General features: G+C 39.2%; 1 protein-coding gene across 1 annotated transcript in view; it reads left to right on the forward strand.

The window, feature by feature from the left end:
- The window catches only part of EOGT (EGF domain specific O-linked N-acetylglucosamine transferase), a 41,224-nt gene extending 24,724 nt beyond the window's left edge, over positions 1–16,500 (forward strand). Inside the window, exons 11-18 of the mRNA XM_036738451.1 lie at positions 2,401–2,493; positions 3,403–3,474; positions 3,623–3,709; positions 4,392–4,460; positions 7,719–7,780; positions 9,598–9,717; positions 11,137–11,239; positions 15,590–16,500. Of these exons, the coding sequence (XP_036594346.1) occupies positions 2,401–2,493; positions 3,403–3,474; positions 3,623–3,709; positions 4,392–4,460; positions 7,719–7,780; positions 9,598–9,717; positions 11,137–11,239; positions 15,590–15,736 (753 nt within the window). The 3' untranslated portion in view covers positions 15,737–16,500. The remainder of the gene's footprint in view (positions 1–2,400; positions 2,494–3,402; positions 3,475–3,622; positions 3,710–4,391; positions 4,461–7,718; positions 7,781–9,597; positions 9,718–11,136; positions 11,240–15,589) is intronic.
- Positions 16,501–23,403: the final 6,903 nt, after the last annotated feature.

Raw genomic sequence — 23,403 nt, forward strand, 5'->3', positions numbered from 1 at the left:
GAAAGGAAATGGCAAACCACTCCAGCATCTCTGCCAAGAAAACCCCAAATGGGATCAGGAAGAGTTGGACATGACTGAAATGATGGAACAACAAAACCAACAACAGCAAAAGGGTTAATTGGGGACTAGTGGAGTTTATTGAGTAGGGAGGTGACGTGATCAGACTGTGCTTTAGGAAAGTCATTTTGGCAGTGGAGTGGAGGATGCATTAGTGCCAGGAGAGACTTGAGGCAAAAAAAAATACCATGAATCTATAAATAGAAAAAAAATGCCATTGTATCACTTGTTTATTTCTCCATAATAGAAAACTTAAATCTGAAGGAGAAAGGGCAGGAAAGTATCCAGAGGCAGATCTTACTGAATTATACATCACATCTCTGAAAAAGAGATGAATCAGAATTACTCTTTCATTATTAAACTTCCCTTCCAAACGTACCTGATTTTGTTTAAAGGAAGGGTCTAGAAGTACCTTTCCTAATTGTAGCTCATTCATTATTGAGCCTTGGCAAGAGATGTTTCCCTTTAGGTGATGTAATGAAGAACCTTCCTTCAGAACTCATCATAGAGACTTGGAAAGGAAGATTTTTTTAAATCACTTCATCCAACAAAACTCAGGAGCGTTGATAAGATTGTGACATCTGCCCAGATGTGCACAGGACGGAATTACCATCACCATTGATTGAATCATACAATTCAGTATATAAATGAAGCAAGCTAACCTCTTTTCTCTCAGTAGATATTTTTGTGTCCTATTGCTTGCGATGATTTTATAGGGAATTAGGCAAGTTAGCCATCAATCATTGATGAGGTTAATATCACAGACTTCACATAGGTTATATATATAGATACATATATGACATTACAGTGTTTCAATAACTCATTATGGGATTCTCTTACCATGAGATTCCTTTTCTAAAAGTAAGAGAATTAGCTAAATTGCCCATCAATCATTGATGAAGTTAATATCACAGACTTCACATAGGTTGTATTTATGACATTACAGTGTTTCAGTGACTTGTTATGGGATTCTTTTACTATGAGATTCCTTTTTTAAAAGCAAGGGAACTAAGCAAATAACCCATCAATCATTGATGAGGTTAATATCGCAGACTTCGTATAGGTTTTATTTATGACAATACAGTGTTTCAATGACTTGTGGAAATCTGTTACTAGTAATCTCTTTATGGTGTCTAGAACCCACACAAGTGATATTGTAAACAATAGATAATAATGAGAACATTGGCATTTTTAGAATAAGAGTCAGTGTTAGGTGGTGGCCAAAGATCTGGTCTCAGAGTTAGAAAGCTGCCTCTCACACATGCTGGCTGTTTGATCCTGGGCACATGATTTAACCACTCAGATCCCTGGCAACTCTCCAAGACTGTAAGTTGTGGTTCAGGTGCTGCTATTTGTTGGTAGAAGGAGTTTTGTCATGGAGAATTACCTATGCTAATGAACTCATGGGTCCAGGGCAAGGAAAAAACAGTATCGAGCACATTCAAAGACCTTTACATACTAGCCCTCCTAGTATCTCATTTGAGCCTCACAACAGGCTTGTGAGGTGGGTACCCCAGATGCCATTATCCTTAGTTTACAGATGAGAAAGCTGAGAGTCAGGGAAGTTAAATCATTTGCCCATGGTCACATTGTTAACAAATGTCAGAGACAGGATTTGAACCTCCTACTTCCTGATCCCAAGGTTGACTTTAGGTCCAACAGTCTACATACCACCTTGGCTTTCTTTCAGTTTTGTTGTAAGGACCACCTTCTTGAAGCTGTTCCCAGTCTCATTAACCCTTGTTATTACTGTTAGAGCTCTCAAATCTACCTTGTATTAATTTTGTATTTATTCTCTTTAAACAGCCCTAAGTGTACATGCTGTCTCCCCTATTAATGATGTAAACTCTTAGAGGGCAAGGGGCATCTTCCCTTTGTCCTTGTACCAAGCACAAGGCCTGGCATTTAACAAATGCTTGTTGGATGCTTGATTATGATTCGCAGGAGAAATGAACAAACACCAAGACAGAATATCATGAATTTTGCTAAGTGTGCCTGGTAGGAAAAGTGATATGTAGCAGGCTGAAAAGACTACTTTTGTTGCTGAAATATTCCTTCTGCTAGGATTCATTAGGGCAAATGAGATGGGCATTTTCTCAGGTCTTTATTTTTTTCTTGACTATCAGTATCCAGGGTAAAAGAATGATCAGTCCTTCGGTTAAGTGTTTTAACTAGCAATTCATTTGTATATTTGCTGACTACTTTGGATCACCAAAAGGAGAATGTTAAATGCCTGGGCAACCACTTCTGCAGCCTCTTTGAAAAATCCAAATTTCCCTCAAAATTCCAAGTTCCTCCGTTATAATTATGTGTGCCTGTTTGTTTTTGATTGTGCATTTTCAGAGCTCCTATGGATATGGTGACCTGTTCAGTGAGACTTGGAAGGCATTCACCGACCATGATGTCATCCATTTGAAAGTATATGATTCAAAAACGGTAATGAAAACTTTACACAGATATGTGTCATGGGCACGTGACTTACCTATGAGATAAGGGCACATGATTATCTTTGGTATAGATTTCTAGTTTATCATTATAATTTAAAAAATAGAATGTTTCCACTTATTGACAATCGAAAAGTATGTCTTCTAGAAAGTTCAGTTCTTTATAATTTCTCAACATTCACTTTCAAAGAAGAATGAGAAGGTGCCCCCATCTCCCAACTCCTGCTCTTTTGCAGAACTGGGGAACATTGTTTTTATGTGTTGATTCGTTTTATTGAACTTTTCCCCTCTTCTTCCTGTTTAAACAAAGATTCTTTGTTAAAAGGGATAGCTCTCTAGGAGTAGGCAGGGGAAGAGATACAGCAGAAAATGTAGGTGATGGAAAAACACAGTATGTTAATGCAGCTTATTAAAAAGTATCATCTGGTAGGTGGGCAACAATTTTAGGAAGCAGAGAAGACTAATGGAAAGGGGGCTCAATCTGAAGTCAGAGGGCATGGGTTCAAATTCTGGTGGTGCTACTTGATAGTTATATGACCTTGCATAAATCATTAATCTCAAAATAAAGGACTCGGACCAGATGGCCTCTGATATCTCTTTAAGCTCCCAGCCTATGATCTCATGGTCCTTTAGGATATTATCCTAATTGCTCTTTTACAAACATCTATATATATCTATATTATATAGACATATACCCGCACATATGTATACATGTGTATATGGTGCATGTTACATACATGTATGCACACATATATAGTATATATGTAATACACATACTTGTATATCATGTTCCACAAAATGCACAATAATACAACATAGATAATACTAATCTGTAGTTTTTAATATTACTATATGGTCTGTAAGGTTTGACACCACGGTTTTAAACAACCTTTTTCTCCAGGTGTGTTTCAAGGAAGCTGTCTTTTCTTTACTTCCCCGAATGAGATACGGATTGTTTTATAACACGCCGCTAGTGAGTATTTTTGAATAACTGGGTATATAAATTTATACTATAGGGACTTGGTTCCTGGCAACTTTCAAGATGTAGGTTATGGGACAACAAAATCAGCTTTTGGGAGTGGGACCGAGCTTGAGTGTGACAGCTGTGACTTTGATTTCAGATCTCTGGCTGCCAAAATACGGGATTATTTCGAGCATTTTCCCAACATGTGTTGCACAGACTGAACATCACACGGGATGGATCACAGGTAATCCATACATTGTGTGCCCTAAGCTTGACCTTTTTCCTTGCTGACAATTAAAACCAATAAAAAGAAGAAAATCTATTTATTCTCTCCCTCCCCCCCACTCTGTGAGGATTGAGCATCAAAGGTCAGGCTCTTATATCTGTGTGGAATGGTGAGTCACCAGGCATGTGTCTTGGAAAGAAAGCAAATTCTCTCCCAGCTAGCCTTGATCACTTCTTTGCCCATTGACCAAACTAAATAAAACAGACAGGAACAGTGAAAAGGAGGAAAAATTGGAAGCTTCTGTTAGAATGTAAGTTTCTTGAGGGCAGGTCAATTTAGATTTTACCTTTGCTCGTGTAGTGTCTGCACAGTGCCTGGCACGTACCACGGTTAGCCCTAAGTGCTTGTGGAATTGACATGCTCTGTCCCTTGGCTGTGATAGGAGTATTCTGTGTTCACCATGGGACCTGGTTGGCTAATGACCCAGATGAAAAGGATGCTTAGAGAATCCTGATCAAAAGAATTTTCAGAATTGTATCCAATTTAGTGAATTTCTCCATTGAGAGCAGCCAGCAAGTTATTACATGGTATGTCCCCAAAGTCTTAGATACTAAAGATTATAACTGTGCTAAGACTTTTGAAGCACCCTGTCTATCCAGTCAGTATTACAGAGTAATTTGCCTTTTTTGTTTGAATGCAGGATGGAAAAATCCGCATCACCATCCTTGCCCGCAGTACAGAATATCGGAAGATATTAAACCAGAATGAGGTTGGTTTTTTGCTGAATGTTCTGATTACTGTCACAGAGAATTTACTTTGTAGTTCTTTTTCACACTAGAGAAAAGTTTTTATCCAAATTAGCAGCTTTTACAAACATAATAAAGAGAGTGCTGGACCTGGGGTCAAGAAGACCTAAATTCAAATCCGGCCTCAGACCCTCCCTAACTGTGATCCTGGACAAGTCACTTCACCCATCTGTCTCATCTGCAAAATGGGGATCATAGTAGTACCTACTGTATTCATAGTAGTTAGCCCCCTACCCAAGACCCTTTTTGGGGTCAATTTTCATACATATAATCTCAGAGAAGCAATTTGACTGAGGTGGAAAGAGAACTGGCCTTGGAATCTAGAAAATCTGAGGTCAAATCCTGCCTCTCCCAAATACTGACCGAGTGACCCTCACCTTAAACAATTAAGACTATAAGTGGGAGAGAAGGTGCTGCTTTGTGTCGATAAAGGAAATTCCCCAGACCAATGAAAGAAATGGAGTCATAGTCCTAGAATTAGAAGTCATCTCAGAGGTCACTTAGTCTAGCCCTCCCCCCACCCTTCTTTTTTGTGTCATAAACCCCTTCTCAAACTAATATTTTAAATGCATAAAATAAGATCTATAGGATTATGCTCACATGCCCTGTTTAATATCAGAATGAGAAGTAGGGATCCCCTCTGTGAGATACTGAAGTGCAGTATGATGCTTCAGAGTATCTCTTCTCTGGAGGGCAAGAGCAAAATGTGGATGATGGCTACTGTCTCATGGACCATGAGCATATGACAGCCAAGACGGATGTGAGAAGTGGTATTATTAAAGAATAGACTAGGGAGATCAACTTCCCAACTCCCTGGCTCTTGACTTTCGGTATCAAAGTGGCCTTCTTTGTGGCCAGCCTCATAAACTAGGTGTGGGTTTGGAGGCAGCACCAGGCCACTGGAATGAAGGTGGAGAGCTCAATATCATGGCCCCCAAAACATTAGATCCCATGCCAGGTTTTTTTCTTATTTTATAATTATATATCTCTCCTCTTCTTCCCTACCCAATGGGCCACTGCTTGTCATAATAAAAGTGAGAGAAGATAAGGTTGATGGATTTGAGTTAGAGGATTCAGGTTTGAATTCCAACTCCGCCCCCTTGCTACTGTTCGAACTTGTTATTAATTTTTTTTTCTGATAATGTTGTTGTTTGCTGTGTCTGGCTCTTCATGACCCCATTTGGGGTTTTCTTGGCAAAGATACTGGAATGGTTTGCCATTTCCTTCTCCAGCTCATTTTACTGATGAGGAAACTGAGGCAAACAGGTTAAGTGACTTGCCTAGGGTCACAGAGCTGGTAAGTTTCTGAGGCTAGATTTGAAGTCAGGTCTTCCTGATTCCAGGTTCAGTGCTCTATTCACCGTATGACCTAGCAGTCCATTTGCATAACTATTTCAGTATAATTGTTTTCCTTCATAATCCTATAGATAGATCTTATTTTATGCATTTAAAAATATTAATTTGAGAAGGGGTTCATGACACAAAAAAAGAGCAAGAACCCCTAGCTTTGATGACTTTTAAGTTCCCTCCCATCTTTAATCCATGATCTTATCATTCCATGATCTCTGGTTTTATAAAAACAGTTCAGTGAGACTAACCAACCTGTCAGGCCAATCTGACAGTATAAGCAATGTTCAACCCATAGATCCTCACCTTGGGCACTGAGATTTTCAGATGCATTCTTCCCCATCTCTAGTTCATGGGTGGAATTTGCTCTTTCAGCTACAGATTTTATGCCACATATGATGTGTCCATATTCCTTTTAAGTAATAGACTTCTTGAAAAGCTAGCTGGTAGGTACTGAAGAAATGACTTTCTTTCATAATTGGATTTGTAAATTAATGATAAAGCCTACGTGCATCAACCAGATTATTTTTTAATGAAATCACATCCTTCTGCAGGGTTTAGGAAAGGATACATTTTTTGTTGACAGCCTCTCTGCTATGGTTGGAAATTAGGATTGTAGGGTCACAGTTCTAGAGTTGGAAGGGATCTAGAAGTCATCTAGTCCAACCTCTTTATTTTACAGATAGGGAAACTGAGGCCCACAGAGACCAAGCATCTTCCCAGGGTCGCAGAAGGAGTAAATGGCAGCATGAAAATTTGAATTAAGAACTCACATCTCCAAGTTTAGTGTGCTTTCCAGGGAAACGCTCTACCTTCCAAATAAGTACATTTCTGGTTGGATGCTCTAGGACCTGGCGGTTCCTTCTAAGTTGGCCTTTTTGGTTGAAAGTTCAAACTTGGTTAATTCTCCTATGGAAAAGGAAACTCAAGTTCCCCTACTCATCTACAGTTATCTCTTCTACATTTTGGGGGTTAGGGATGTGGTGCGCCTGTGATCTGGAAAATCTCCATAAAATTTTTCAGCTCTCCCTTCATACCAGAGAAAAAAATCTGAATTTTTTTCCTTTTTCTTTTATGGGGTGTTTACAGCACCTTATTATAAAATTTGGGTTAAATATTTGGTCTTAGGCTATATTACACAATACTATACATATATTTTATGCATTTCAGAGTTTCTAAACTTTGTCATCTGCTAGCCTTCACATGTTGTCTGTGGCTTCCACACAACTCCCCCCAAATTCCCATTCTTATGTTGACCCAAGATATATCGAAACCATGATGGGGAAAATCACAATGTGGAAGGGATAACTGTAGTCCTCCTTCAGCTCTGATGGAAATGGTATGTTTGGGAAAATCTTGGAGCTCTCTAGGAAGGAAGACTGTCTTGGGAACATTTGAGGGGGAAATCATTTCTGTCCCCTTTTGTCATTAGAACAACCCTGTAATATGTTACAGAAAACTTGCTAGTTCAGGGCTTTTGTCATTTGTTATTACCAAATGGGAAGTGATTTATAAGTCAAGGCAACATAATTGTGGTTTTAGTGGGATGAGACCCAATGATCTCCTTTTGTTAATGGAGTAAACATTTCAGTCTAAAAAGCATTCAGAGTGTTTCCCCAGCAGAGAATGACCTTGGCTTGCATTTTCAGATGACAGGTTAACATTTCTAGCACCAGAGCTCACTTGTAGCTGTTAGGACATCAAACCCTCTAATAGTAGCATCCTGAATCCCAGCCCCTTTTTGGTGTTTTGGTTGAAAGTCAGATGAGGAGGCTTTTTTTCACATGTGGTTTTAGCTTTGGTAACTTTTTGGGATGGTGAGAAAGGAGATGAGTGAAGGAATTTCCAATCTAAATGCTTCTCTTTCTCCCTAGCTTGTAAATGCGTTGAAAACTGTGTCTGCATTTGAGGTCCAAATAGTAGATTACAAATACAAGTAAGTATGGTGCTTTACCTTCTGCCTGGGCTACCTTTTGCTTGAATCTCATTAATGGGGAGTCAGGGCTTTTTAGTCTGATGTCTTCTGTAGACAGGGAATCATTAATTTTTCAAGTGTTTATGGAAAGCAGATTTGCATTGGGATTTTAAATCCATTCTGCCTATGGTCTTAAGGAGCCTTAATCTTTGTCACATGGTGATATTCACACCTATCACACACTTGTCAGTGAATACCACTGGGATGGGGTTCTGCTGTAGAGGCTAGAAATATGTGGGATGGGGTCCTGCCGTAGAGGCTAGAAATATGCTTGAACAAAGACAAAAAACAAATATTTATCATGTACCTACTATGTGCCAGGCACTGGAGACTGAGAGAAATGATTATTTCTCTCTTGTGTTAATAACCAAGTATTGAATTACGACCTCCTTATTCAGGCAATCAGTCCCTATAGACTATTCAGGCACCCTTTGAAGTACAAGGCTGATAATGAGAAGGGAAACTCAGATTTATTCAAAAGGTAAGGAAGTTTTAGCTTAGGTGAACTCATGGATTCCAGCCCATTGTCTTTTACTCAGACAGGTCTGGGAAAAAGTGGATTCTATTGATAAGTCTCTTTGACCAAGAGTGAGTGATCAGTCATGTCCATCAGACTCTCATTAGAATAAGCCTACTTCTCATTATGATATTAATTCTCTCATTACTTATTAACCAATCAGAGTTGATTGCTACTTTCAGGGACACTCACTTTTCAAGGGCATATAAGCTTTGAGTGGGTTCCATGACAGGTCTTTGGTATTTGAGAGTGTTGCTGACCCCGTTTATTAATTACATGCTACCATGACTAATAAAATAATAAAACAAACTATGTGTCTCGAACATTTTATATGTCACAAGACACAAAGATTGAGATGAAAAATAGGCCCCCTGCCCTCAAATTGCTTACATTCAACTTGGAATGAATACCATATGAGGCCCTTACTCAGTGTGAATGAAACATTATACATCAAAGGAAAAACGTAAGGAAATATACTAGAGACGTTCTGCTGAAACTTGGTAGTAGCTGGCTTGCTCTGATCACTCGAGTTGGGGGTTCCTGTTCAATCAATTAGTCAGCCAATCAACAGATTCACTTATTAAATGCCCACCAGGAGCCAGGCTCTGTGCCAAGCGCTGGGAGATACAAATAGCAAGAATGAAAAAATCCCTATTTGTACAGAGTTTACACATTCCAATAGGGAGTCAGCAAACACTTATTTCAGCATATATAACATGAATAGGAGTTAAATATGAGGTAGCCTGTGATAGGGGTTTATTGTGTTTTACTAGAATTGGGGGTTTCTAAGCTTGGGTGCCTGAAGGAGCAGCTATACTGTTCATGTAGTTCAGACTTGTGAGACATTTATTAAGTGCCTACTGGGTGCAGCTGGAAGAGATAATAAAGTAGGTGTCATGGAGATAAAGGACTTGTTTCATTTGGGTCTTTGTGCCAGAGGCAGTGGATTTTAAGTGGCTAGGTAACTGGCCTCAAAGCCTGGAAGACCTGGGTTCAAATCTTTCTTACTCGTATTGGCTGGGAGGCCTCTCAGTACATTGATGAGGACTTTCTTCATCTGGTAGTTAGTCCTTTATGCCAATGTATGACATATCCAGTCTTGGTCCCTTTCCTGCTTAGCACCTAGGAGGAGTCTAACCAATGCTTATTGAATGGATTTTTATCACCTGATAGATGATATAAGCATTTCTCATATACCAGCTCTAACTGAACTCTTCTTTCTTTCCTTCCTACATTTTTCTCATGTTTCCCCTTTGTGCAGGGAGATTGGGTTTTTGGAACAATTGAGGATTACGCACAACACAGACATATTTATCGGCATGCACGGAGCTGGCCTGACGCACTTGCTTTTTCTCCCAGACTGGGCTGTGATTTTTGAACTGTGAGTCATCCTGTAAGGACTACTTGGTTGTGTCCAGTCTTTGTTCCTTATGCTGGGCCTGAGTATGGTTGTATGTTGTCATCACATGGGGATGTGTATCTTGTCACTAATGAATGTCGTTTACTTTGACAAGTAGACGAACTCAATGCTCATCCACAGAAGAGTCCTTTTTCCAAGGTTACCCAGTGAATCTATTGTGAGGAAGATAAAGAAGGCCTCAGGGCTCTGAATAGCATAACACTGTTGTCTTATGTTCTGGAGCATACCACCCATCAACGTTCTTATGTTTTCTCCACTTGGTTTTATAGAGACATCCTAATAGAGTGGATAAACTGTCGAACTAGGAGTCAGGAAGATTTGCTTTCAAACCTCTCCCTCTGACACTTACTAGCTGGGTGATCTTGCGAAAGTCACTTCTCCTCTATGGGTCTCAGTTTTCTCATCTGTAAGTCTATGGTCATCTAGGTCCATGATCATATTAGGAATTCATTCTTGGGATAATTGCACTCAGTGGTAGCTGGATGGCAAATGTTTAAGGGAAAACATACCATAGGTTCTCAGTGGACCGATTACAGTGCAAATTATTCTATATGTGCTTTGAATCTTACCCTTGAATTGGGCTAGCTACTTGGCTATTATTGGGCCCCTGGATCATAGCTCCAGAGCTGGAAGGGACCTCAGAGATATCTAGCCCAATTCCTGCATTTTACAAATGGTGAAACTGAGGCCCAGGGAGTTTGTGGCTTGTCTAAGATCACTCGGGTAATGTCAGAGATGAGATTTGAATCTAGAGCCTTTGGCTTCTACTCTACCACATACAGTAATTGGACTTTCTAACCATTTGCAGTAATTGACATCTCTGTGAAATATCTAGATAATTCAAGCAGATTATCTGGTTTACGATTACCCGATTCGTTGCCTCTTCTCTTCATTTCTCTGCCTTGACTTGATAATAATCATAATAACTGGTATTAATAGAGTACTTTCAGGTTTACAAAGTGCTTTTACAAACATGATCTCATTTGAAGTTCACAACAGCCCTGTGAAGCAGGTAGTAAAGGAGTTAGCCTTAGTTTACAGATAAGGAAAGTGAGGCTGAGAGAGGTTGACAGACCTGCCCAAGGTCACAAAGCTAGTTTATGACAGAGGCAGGTCCAGTGTTCTCCCTACAACCTCAGGCCTCATCTCTAGTATTTGTTTTTTATCGTCCTTACCTTAAAGACAGACCGAATAGTTCATTTCTGGTGACCTTTCAAAAGTGATTTCCCTTTTTCCTTATTGTTTAGAGATTAAAATTTATTTGAGCTCCTAAAGTTGTCTTTTTCAAGGAGGTTTTTATTTTCTTAGGAATTGTTTTCAGGTTGCTGGATGATAAAGACTTTATGGGGACATTATTTGTGAAAATCTTTGTGTCTCTAGGTATAACTGTGAGGATGAACACTGTTATTTAGACCTAGCCAGGCTGAGAGGGATTCACTATGTCACCTGGAAGAAAAAGAGCAAAGTCTTCCCTCAAGATAAGGTAAATCCTGCCTGTTCTCATATTCTTGTTTGTAACTCAACTAAAATGTTAGGGTCTCCTCCATAATAAAGGAAAGGGGAAGGGGATAAGCATTTATTAAGAGCCTACTGTGTGCCAGGCACCATGCTAAGCACTTTACAAACATCATCTCATTTGATCTTTCAACAACTCTGGGAGGTAGGTGCTAGAATTATTCCCACTTTACAGTTGAGGAAACTGAGGCAGACAAGTCAAGAATCTTACCCGGAGTCACATAGCTGTTAAGTGTCTGAGGCCAGATTTGAACTCAGGTCTTCCTGACTTCACACCCAATGCTTTATTCTCTGAACCACCTAGCTGCCTCAATATTAACAATATTTTAGTAGCTTGTCTTTCTCTCCTGCTGAGAGTTTTACAAAGTGCTCTCCTCATCACAACCCTTCAAGGTGGGTAGTAGAATTCACACTCATACGTGAAAGGCTTTATATACTTTCATACTGCATATTTTAATTAAGTAAATTTAATGAATTTAAATACTCACCTACTTTAGCCCAAATAAATTTTTCTCCTCTAATTGGTAAGTTATTTTGGCTTAAAGGAGCAAGAGCTAAAACAAGGAAATGTGGCTAGTTTCCTAGTTCACTGGAAAGGTGAACTTTTTGAGGTCAGGGCAAATAAAATACTTTGCATTTCCTTACGTTTGCCTTGGTATCCCCATTGTATTCCCATTGAAGAGAATGTAAACTTATTGAGGGTGGAGGTTATTTAGGTAATACTTTTTATTTATTTGCCTGTCTATAGACTTTTCCCACCCCCCAGTCCCTTGTTCAGGACTCCTCACCCCAATGCAAGCTCCTCAAGGTTAGAGAACGTTTTGTTTTTGTGTATCTGGATAGTTAGGAGTATGGTACTAACTCCCCAACTCTCTTCCTCCATGCTTTCTCTCTTCCTGGGATGGCTCACTCACTCCAATCTGTACCTACTTTGGTAGGTTGGAATGGTTTGTCATAATGGGGCGGCCACACGTGCTCTCAGAATCCTAGGGATTGCCCTATTGTGGGAGAAAGACATATGTTAACCCTTAAAATTTTATTTCCTGAGCCCCCACTGGTGTGCTTCCCATTTATAAAATTAGTCACAATGACACTATTAACTTTTAAAAAACATTATTGATGTTTTTTTCTTTTTACATATCCTAAATTTCCCTCTGTAACTTGTTTCCTTCTCCCTCCCAGAGGGCCATTTCATATGACAAGAAATTACACTATTAAGACTTAAACATGAAACGCTACTAAATAAGAAAGCAAAAGCAAACGTAACTATAACTAACATTTACTCAATAGAAGGCAAAAGTAGGAATAATCAAAATATAACAATCCACTTGTAAACCTGGGCTACCACTCTTTCACAGTGTCCAAGAGGAAGAGTGAGCACCAACTCATAGGAACTGAGGCACTGAGGCATATGAGTAGGGAATCCCATGTTTTCCTTGGAAAACTCAAGACTCTAGACTTCAGGTCTTAATATCTTTGATCTCTTTAGGGGATAGACTGTACCACACCACAATTACTGGGTGAGACTGTTCCTCTTCTGAGCCTCTCCACTCTCTTCTTGGATGAAACCCCTTCTCTGCTCCTGTTATGCCTCTAAAGGAGTATTCAGCCATTTTAACCAGTTAGCAGCTTTACAAGCTTGGGGTATCCTGACACTTTTTAAGCAAAAAGCAGTTCCCTTTAATCCTGAAACCTGCAACACTATTTAGGATTTGCTCTCACTAGGGTCTGGGGAATTCCTGCCCCTGAGCAATAGAGGGCCTTAAAGGGTAACATAGCCTAGCCTTTCAGGGGTTTCCTCTCTCTCAAGCTGTAGATGGAAGATGTAGGGGGCCAGCTCTTGACTCCCAAAGAAGGATTATACTTTTATCCAATCAGCTCTTTCAACCAGCAGACTTATCCTCCAGTCACATCAGGTCCTGCATCTACCACAAAGCCACTCTCTACCCTGCTGAGCTCCTGTCAAGCTGTTGGCTCATTGGCTTCTCACCATGGTCTTCTGTACTCTGTAGCCTGAAGTCTCGACTTCTCTCAGCATCTTCTCTGATTTTTCCATCTTCTATGGTTGGTGACTCCTGATTTGGCCTCTGATTTTTAGCCTCATTTAGCTTCTAATGACTCAAATCAGCAGTCTCTTCATGAATAGGGAGTGACCCATCTCTAACTTAGCTTTAGAAATTAAAATTCCACCTTTCTGTCAGAGATGACACATAGTTATTATGTAATAGTCCCATAGTCCCAGAACAGATCTTTGATTCAGAGTTTAAACATCATAGTCCCAAAAAGTCAGATTCAAAACAGCTGCTGGGAAACAGATGCACTGGAGCCGTCTTTACAGTCAGTCAGGTCTTGCTTTCACTCGGTTTTCTCAGAACACTGTATGTCTCCTCAGCAGCCCCTCTCCCCGTTCCTCCCCACCCGCCTACCACCTTTTCTCTCCTGGGTGGTTGCTTTCCTCTCTGGTTATTTCAGCACAGTCTATGTTTCTCCCCAGCCATGTTTTTTTTTGTTTCACACAAAATATCCTTCCCCTCCCCTGTCCCTTGCAGTCAATAAAATGTTCACCTCAGAAAGGGGCAGTGCCTTGCAGTTGGATTTTGTATCCCTAGCACCATAACAGGGGCTTGATAAATGTTTGTTGAGTTATATAATTAACATAATTAAGCCTGGCCTGGAATAAGAGATACAAGAATTCACCTCCCTCCCTTTGCAGAGGTAGAGGACTATGGGTATATACAACATCGCATTAACTGGAAGACTTAGTTGGTATTTTGGTTGGCTTTACTGAATTGCTTCCTCCTCTACCTTCTTTCTTTTTAACCTTAACCCTAATATATAATGTGAACTATGCTTTATATGGCAAAAAAATAGAACTTTAGCCAGATAAGTAGCAATATTTTAGTTAGATTTTTCCTTCAGAAGGAAACAAAACAACTTGTGAAGTGGTGATTTTCTAAGTGATTTGGGCTCCCTTGTATCCTTCTCTCTGGGTAGTGGAGAGGAAATATTTATGGGGAAGTGGAGATAATGTAAAAACAGATATCAATATTTTTTAAAAACATGATTGGCTGAGTATTGGGACTGGACATGTATTTTCACCCATATAGGGAACTCCTTGGTGAGGAAATTCATTAGACAAATGTAGGTTGATGTGTTCTCTGGAGTTACCTCAGGCACTGTGATTTGCCCAGTTACACAGCCAATAGGTGTCAGAGGCAGGAACTGAACACAGTTCTTGGCTTTGAGGCCAGCCAGCTCTTCAGCCACTGTACCATGCTGGAGAAATTGAGTTTCATAAGCCCTTTTCCCCTCAAAACATCAAATCAATTTTGTTTAATTTTTCAAGGCTGTATTGAACCATGGCTAAGTTCCAGGCACTGGGTTAGGCCCGGGAAGACAAATACAACAATTAAACAGTCTATGCTTTCAAGGATCTCACATTCAACTTGGGGAAGTCAGTAGGATAGGAAGATAAAGACAGTCTATGATTTTATTGGTACAGGGAAGTCCCAGATGAGGCAGCTTTCTCTACTAGTGCAGGTCAGCACCTTCTCAGAGCAGCAATATGGCCACTAGTCCACACAGAAGGAACCCTGGGGACCACATATTGACTGAGTTTTGAAATGTTATATTATCAATGTTTTATTGTATTTTTATTTATCTTATTATTTCCCAATTACATTTTAATCCAGTTCAGGCTATACTCCCACTGGGATCTGGCAGTATATTTGACAACTTTCTAAGAAAGTTGCCTAGAACAGAGATGTTGGAACCAGATTAAAATGTAATTGGGAAATGTAACAAAATAAGTAAAAATATAATACAACATAGGTAATGTTAATTTGTGGTTTTCTAAGTCAGTATGTGGGTTGCAGGGATCATTTCTACTTGAGCTTGCTCAAAACACTGAAAAGTTAAGTGACTTGCTCAGGGTCACACATATTAGAGGTGATACCTGGCTCTAAGGCTCTCTCTCTGTTCATGATGCCAAGCTTCCTCTTGAACAAACACACACACACACACACACACACACACACACATATAAATATACATTTTTACATGTACATGTATATACACATAAGTACATTTACATATATATAATATAAATTAAGTCAACAAATAAGTAAACAAATATTTATTGGATTCAGTTTTACCTCCATATTAATAAGCTACCTAGAATTAATAGTTTAGAAAGAGCCATAAATTACAGTTACCAGCAAATTATAATAGCCAGTGACAGAATTGCAGTTTCCTTCCTACATGGAAAGCAAAAACCTAAGGAATGTTGGTTGTTCACAAATGTTTTCTGTTCTTGCAGGGTCACCATCCAACTCTAGGAGAGCACCCCAAATTTACAAACTACTCTTTCGACGTAGAAGAATTTATGTCTATTGTCCTCCAGGCTGCAGATCATGTATCTCAACACCCAAAGTGGCCATTTAAGAAAAAACGTGATGAGCTGTGAAAAAGAAATGTTAATTTCTGTTTTTTCCCATCAATTTCACTGCGGTGGAATGGAAACCAACAGGATCTAAACCAGAGCCCTCCAGCTCACAATTTTTTTTAAACCAAAAAAGTGCCATGTTTTATACCAAAATGCACATTTAGAATGTTGAAGTATTTGGACTATGGTCTTTCTTGACCGTTCTGATTTCTATTTTGTTGCTATTTATCAAGACCATTTAAGACTTTCGCACTGATCATTTTAATTCTTCCATTTTGTAAATGTTTTCAGGTTCATAAGAATGGTCAGTTTTTTTCGCGAGTGATAACGAAAGTTTCATGAATGCATTACTGAGCATTCTGGCCTCAGAATCTGCAAAGGGGTTTTTTTTTTTGTTGTTGTTATGTTCATTTTTATGATATGATAGTGATTGTAATTTCAATCATCACTTTGGCTTATTTCTGACATATTCAGATTTATAGAACCATAGATTTGGAGCCCAAAGGAGTCTTAGAGGTGGTAGGATTAGAGGAACATAAATTCTGGGCTTGGAGTCTTAACTCTAACTCATGAGAGATTGGACATTTAGAGAGAAGGAAACTCATGAGAGAGGGAAACTTGGAGTCTGACTTTCATCTAACAAAGAGAATTGATTCAAGACAGAATCTAACTCATTTTACAAAAGAGGAAATCAAGACTTAGTGAGGTTAAGTGAATTGCTCAAGGTCAACAGCTAAGATAGGTCTGGGGTAGAATTTGAATCCAGATCTTAATGACTCCAAGTCCAAAACTATCTACCACACCTTGATTTTTTTATTTTATTTTAAATTTATTTATTTAACATATTTAGTTTTCAGCATTGATTTTCACAAGAGTTTGAATTACAAATTTTCTCCCCATTTCGACCCTCACCCCCACTCCAAGATGGCGTATATTCTGGTTGCCCTGTTCCCCAGTCAGCCCTCCCTTCTGTCATCCTACTCCCCTCCCATCCCCTTTTCCCTTCCTTTCTTGTAGGGCAAGATAAATTTCTATGCCCCATTGCCTGTGTATCTTATTTTCTAGCTGCATGCAAAAACTTTTTTTTTTGTTTTTGAACATCTGTTTTTAAAGCTTTGAGTTCCAAATTCTCTTCCCTCTTCCCTTCCCACCCACCCTCCCTAAGAAGTCAAGCAATTCAACATAGGCCACATGTGTATCATTATGTATAACCCTTCCACAATACTCATGTTGTGAAAGACTAACTATATTTTGCTCCTTCCCAACCCATCCGCCTTTATTGAATTTTCTCCCTTGACCCTGTCCCCTTTCCAAAGTGTTTGTTTTTGATTACCTCCACCCCCATCTGCCCTCCCCTCCATCATCCCCCCCCCCTTTTTTTAATCTTCTTCCCTCTTCTTTCCTGTGGGGTAATATACCCAATTGAGTGTGTATGGTATTCCCTCCTCAGGCCAAATTTGATGACAGCAAGATTCACTCATTCCCCCCTTACCTGCCCTCTCCCCTCCTCCCACAGAACTGCTTCCTCTTGCCATCTTTATGTGAGATAATCCACCCCATTCTATCTCTCCCTATCTCCCTCTCTCAATATATTCCTCTCTCATCCCTTAATTTGATTTTATTTCTTTTAGATATCTTCCCTTCATCTTCAACTCACCCTGTGTCCGCTCTCTCTCTCTCTCTCTCTCTCTCTCTCTCTCTCTCTCTCTCTATATATATATATATATACACATATATATATACATACATACACATTCACTTTATATATATATACACATAAACATATATATATATATATATGCATATTCTCTTCAGCTACCCTAATAGTGAGGTCTCATGAATCATACACATCATCTTTCCATGTAGGAATGTAAACAAAACAGTTCAACTTTAGTAAGTCCCTTGAAATTTCTTTTTCTTGTTCTTTTTCTTGATTACCTTTTCATGCTTCTCTTGATTCTTGTGTTTGAAAGTCAGATTTTCTATTCAGCTCTGGTCTTTTCACTGAGAAAGCTTGAAAGTCCTCTATTTTATTGAAAATCCATATTTTGCCTTGGAGCATGATACTCAGTTTTGCTGGGTCGGTGATTCTTGGTTTTAATCCTAGCTCCATTGACCTCCGGAATATCACATTCCAAGCCCTTTGATCTCTTAATGTAGAAGCTGCCAGGTCTCGGGTTATTCTGATTGTGTTTCCACAATACTCAAATTGTTTCTTTCTGGCTGCTTGAAGTATTTTCTCCTTGATCTGGGAGCTCTGGAATTTGGCGACAATATTCCTAGGAGATTTCTTTTTGGGATCTATTTGAGGAGGCGATCGATGGATTCTTTCAATTTCTATTTTGCCCTGTGGCTCTAGAATATCAGGGCAGTTCTCCTTGATAATTTCTTCAAAGATGATATCTAGGCTCTTTTTTTGATCATGTCTTTCAGGAAGTCCAATAATTTTTAAATTCTCTCTCCTGGATCTATTTTCCAGGTTAGTGGTTTTTCCAATGAGATATTTCACATTGTCTTCCATTTTTTCATTCCTTTGTTTCTGTTTTATAATATCCTGATTTCTCATAAAGTCACTAGCTTCCACTTGCTCCAATCTAATTTTTAAAGTAGTATTTTCTTCAGTGGTCTTTTGGACCTCCTTTTCCATTTGGCTAATTCTGCCTTTCAAGGCATTCTTCTCCTTATTGGCTTTTTGGAGCTCTTTTGCCATTTGAGTTAGTCTATTTTTTAAGGTGGTGTTTTCTTCAGTGTATTTTTCAGTATTTTTTTGTGTCTCCTTTAGCAAGTCATTGACTTGTTTTTCATGGTTTTCTCATATCCTTCTCATTTCTCTTCCCAATTTTTCCTCTACTTCTCTAACTTGCTTTTCCAGATCCTTTTGGAGCTCTTCCATGGCCTGGGACCAGTTCATGTTTTTCTTGGAGGCTTTTGGTGTAGGCTCTTGCACTTTGTTGACTTCTTTAGGCTGTATGTTTTGGTCTTCTTTGTCACCAAAGAAAGAATCCAAAGTCTGAGACTGAATCTGGGTGAGTTTTTGCTGCCTGGCCATATTCCCAACCAACTAATTTGACTCTTGAGTTTTTCAGCGGGGTATGACTGCTTGTAGACTAAAGAGTTCTATGTTCCACGTTTGGGGGGGATGCGCCAGCTCTGCCACACCAGCACTCCTCCTTCCCCAAGAGCCCCCAACCCGGCCTGGGCTTAGATCTTCAGCAGGCTCTTCACTCCTGCTCTGATCTGCCACTTAATTCCTCCCACCAGGTGGGCCTGGGGCCGGAGGCAACTGCAGCTGTAGCTGCCCTACCTCCACTGCCCAGGGGGCGGTGGTCAAACTGTGAACTCCTTCCACTCCTGCAGCTTTTCCCACTAACGTTCTCTGTTGTCTTTGGTGTTTGTGGGTTGAGAAGTCTGGTAACTGCCGCAGCTCACTGATTCAGGGCACTAGGGCCCACTCCACCTGGCTCCTGGTCTGGTTGGTCTGAGCTGCTCACACTGGGCTATGCTCCGCTCCACTCCCAGCTCCCAGCTCCGTGTAGGATAGACCTCACCCAGAGACCATCCAGGCTGTCCTGGGCTGGAGCCCTGCTTCCCTCTGCTGTTTTGTGGGTTCTGCAGTCCTAGAATTGGTTCAGAGCCATTTTTTATAGGTTTTTGGAGGGACTCGGCGGGGACAGGCTAGTCCCCGCTTTCCAGCCGCCATCTTGGCTCTGCCCCTAGAAATGCTATCTACCACACCTTTAACAAAGAACTTGCTCTTTTCCCCTATAAACCAACCCTAATATGATTTGGGACATGAAAAAAAAATTTCAAATAGAATAAGCTAATAATTCCTTCAACCTTAGTCTGATTTTTCAGTCACCTAGTGGTGCCATGTATCCTGAGATCAAATTGCATCCTATGCAATTGCGATAGGGTCTATAACTAATGGGAGTCAAGTTTTAATGTGAACTACGTATTGTATAGCAAAGTATTTAATTTTTCTTGCTTAAGTAGCAGTATTTTGGTTAACTTGTCCTTTTAGTGAGGGAAAACAAGACCCCCTAATTTGTAAAGTGTCTCTTTTTAAAGAAAGCTTAGGTTCTGTCATTGAGGTAGATAAACCCCGTATTTCCCTGGGTCACCACCCCCATGGAAAGACCCAAGTTTTTTAGGTCTTCACATATTTCTATATTCAACCTGATCGTCAATGTAAAGAGTGGTTTTTTTCACCCAAATTAAAAAAACGGAAGGATCTATTAGATCAGAAGGATACCATTATGAAAACAGGTAAGATCTTACTAAACTCTATATTGGGAAAAAGTCTTAGTATCAGCTCTGCTATTTATGCCCTTCTAGGATGCTTCATTTCTGTTGCTGGAATTCATTCTGCTGCGAAATGAGAAGTTTACAACTGTCTAAACACTTGCGGAGTTTAATTTTTGAGGCTCTTGACTACCTTTTGTTGGATTATTGTAAGTGACTTCTTAGAGGTTAGGCCTATTTATTATACTGCCTGTGAAAATCTGGGTGAATGATAGTAGCACTACTGATACACAGGTTGGTTTGGGTTCTAGAAAAATCCTTTTCTTAGAAACTCAGCGGATGGCAATGGATTTTCTAATCACGGTTGTTGCTGCTTTTCTGTGTGCAGAATACCGAGTGATTATTCAGGAAAACATGCTTCATTCAAAAGGGAAATAGAAAAAAACAAAGTCTCACTTTGGGACAGGATCAAAAATGTTAAATGCAGTATTTCTGTATTTGCGTTATTACCTCATTTTACAGAAGTGTCTAGGACAGCATTGTTTTGTAAAATAGCATGAATTTCAGAACATTAAGCTTTTTTTTTTAGAAGAAAGCTATATTTATTATACTTTGCACATATTTTAGAGAGAATGATAAATTTTATAAAAACAAGAGAATGCATCTGATAATTATATGGTTATCTCATCAGGCTTTAAAAAAAATAACTACAGAAGGAGTCATCCTAGCATTTGAAAACTTTAAAAATTTTAAAGTGCAAATCTTGCTACTCTTATCTATCCAAATTCTTAAGATTAACTTGTAAAAAGCCTGTGATATATTTTGCTATTTTTTTTGGGGGGGCATGCTTTTGAAATAAATTTTTTTGTATTTTATTTTGAATATCAGTTTCATTTTATTTTTAAAAATTATTTCTCTCTTTGAATATTGTGAGTTTCTTTCCTTGGGAGTCTTATTTAACTAGTTTATGGCATATAAACTTTGTCCTGCTCAAGAGACTTTGGTTTGAACAGTCAGCAAAGGAAAATACAACTTTCTCAGTGTTGTGAAGTTACAAGAATACCTGAAATCTGGGGCCATTTTCTTTTCTATTACTATTAGGAGAGACATCACAAAGATGGAATAACTTCCCCTTCTATATGACTTCCTTTGTATTTATCTTTCCTAAGGACTGAATTCTGATTTTAGTTGAATTCTGATTTTTTTTTCCTCAGCTGTTTTCTAGAGATTAAAATAAGCTCCTGACAGCTCTGAGTCATGGTGGCAGTGTGACTCTGGCTCAAGGCTCTTAACATTTCAGGGTCCTCAGATAGCTTTCTAAGACTGACGCTGATTATCATGGATAAAATTACTATACCTGAAACTCCCGGGGGTGCACCAAGGAAATTGCAAGTCTGGTCCTCTACCCCTAAGAAAAGAATAAGGCTAAGAAAGAATAAGGCTTCCAGACATATTAGAGGCAGCATGGCTTGGTGGATGGGGGGCTGGCTTTAGGGTTAGGAAGACCAGGGTTCAAATCCCACCTTGGACACATAATGGCTTATGTCCTTTAACTCCTCAGTGCCCCAGGGAACTTTCTAAGCTGTTAAATTGCCCATAAGCTGCTGATCTGTCTGGGTGGAAAGAGTTTTCATTTCCAAAGTGGGAGTCCATTATATTGAGATGGTAACAAGGCCAGATGCCTCTCCTGCTTCTCAAAACAAAATATATGTTATATATAAATTATTATTGTATTATACCATACTATGTTATAAATTATATATTATATCATATATAAAATTAAAACATAGAAAATGACAATGTTTTCCTGTACTTTGCCAGGTAAAGATTGTTCAGTGAAAAATTTTATGAGAATCACAGGCCCACTTAGGCTGTATTCTCACAACAGTGCTTCAGAAATTGTGCAGCAGTTTTCATGGTCTACTCCCCCCAAGAGGAAGGGGGAGTATTATTATTATTAGTAGTAGTAATAGTAGTAGTAGTAGTGGTAGTAATACTAGTAGTAGAAGATGGCTATTTTCTCCCATTAGTGTGGGTATCCCCTCCATTAGACTCAATCTCCACCCATCAATGCCTTCTTATTTTATGTGATTCTTATCCATATTCTCTCACACATCTTCTAGAGAAGGTGGCCCAATGTGCTGGGAGCCTTTGTCTAGGTCTTTTGATATTCCATGGGTACCAAAGAAGCTTGAAACAGGGAGTGGGGATCTATCCTTTATCCTCTATCCTCTATACTCCGTGCTCTTCCTACATCCCATCCCCTTTTCTGATCACACATTTCTTTGGTATCTGTGTTTTTCCCCCCTCTACAAAAGCTTTTATTGAATGTAATAATAAAGTTTTATTACATTTTCTTTTTTATTATTCTGAACTTGACAAACACCAGCCAATATGAACATCTCCACATTCAAAGAAGAGAAGAAAAGATTAGATATAAAACTGAAACTATTACATATAGCTTGTTTTAAAAAGTATTGATATTAGATTTTTAATATTAAATATTAATGAAAATATTAAATTTAACATGGTAATACCAACATTTCCCTGTCTCTTTGCCTCCTGAACTTCTTTTGGCTCTCTTCTGTGCATTTTAAAATTGCTTCATTGATTCTTTTTTCTTCTTTTTTTTTGACATTACCGTCATTATGTTCTTTTCTCCCATAAAGATCCCTCCCTTCCAAAAAGAAAAACCCTCCCTTAAAACAAGCAAGCAGAGTCGAGCAAAATTGTGTGTCTGAAAATGACAGGCCTAGTAGTGGTGTTGCTGAGTCAAAGAGTATGCACAATTGGGTGACTTTTAGGGTATGGTTCTAAATTGTTTTCTAGACCAATAGGACATTAGTGTGCTTCTCCCAAAGCCCTTCCAACAATTGCCAATTCCCTTTTTTGTCATCTTGGCTAAAATGATGTGTGTGAGGTGGAACCTCAAGAGTTGTTTTAGTTTGAATTTGTCTTTTTATTACTGATTTGCAACATTTTTTCCACAAGATTATTGATAGCTCACACTTTTTCTTTAATATCCTTTAATTTTCTATGGAAAACAGGTCTTACTCATACATGTGTATTAATTCCCTACATGGGGTATCCCCAAAGTCTCAAGTTCTTAAAGCTTAAAACTGCATTAAGACTTTTGGGACACCCTGTATATTTTAGATACAAGACCTTTATCAAAAAAAAAAATACCTTGCTGCGACAATGTCCTCCCCCCACCCCCAGCTAACCGTTTTCCTTCTGTTTGTCAAAGCGATTCTCCACGGCTTCAATCTTGAAACAATGCTATCTCAGAAAGGCCACCTAAAAAGCAGTGGAGAGGATGGTAGGAAGAAGTAGACGTCAACGTGTTTCCGACAATGACCTACGTGCAAGAAGTGTCATAAAGAAATGAGAGGAAGCAGGAAAGAGACAGCTCTTACATCCATCCCCTGGGGGAAGAATCCTTCACC

The sequence above is a fragment of the Trichosurus vulpecula genome, chromosome 9 (assembly GCF_011100635.1).
Source record: "Trichosurus vulpecula isolate mTriVul1 chromosome 9, mTriVul1.pri, whole genome shotgun sequence".
Lineage (NCBI taxonomy): Eukaryota > Metazoa > Chordata > Mammalia > Diprotodontia > Phalangeridae > Trichosurus > Trichosurus vulpecula.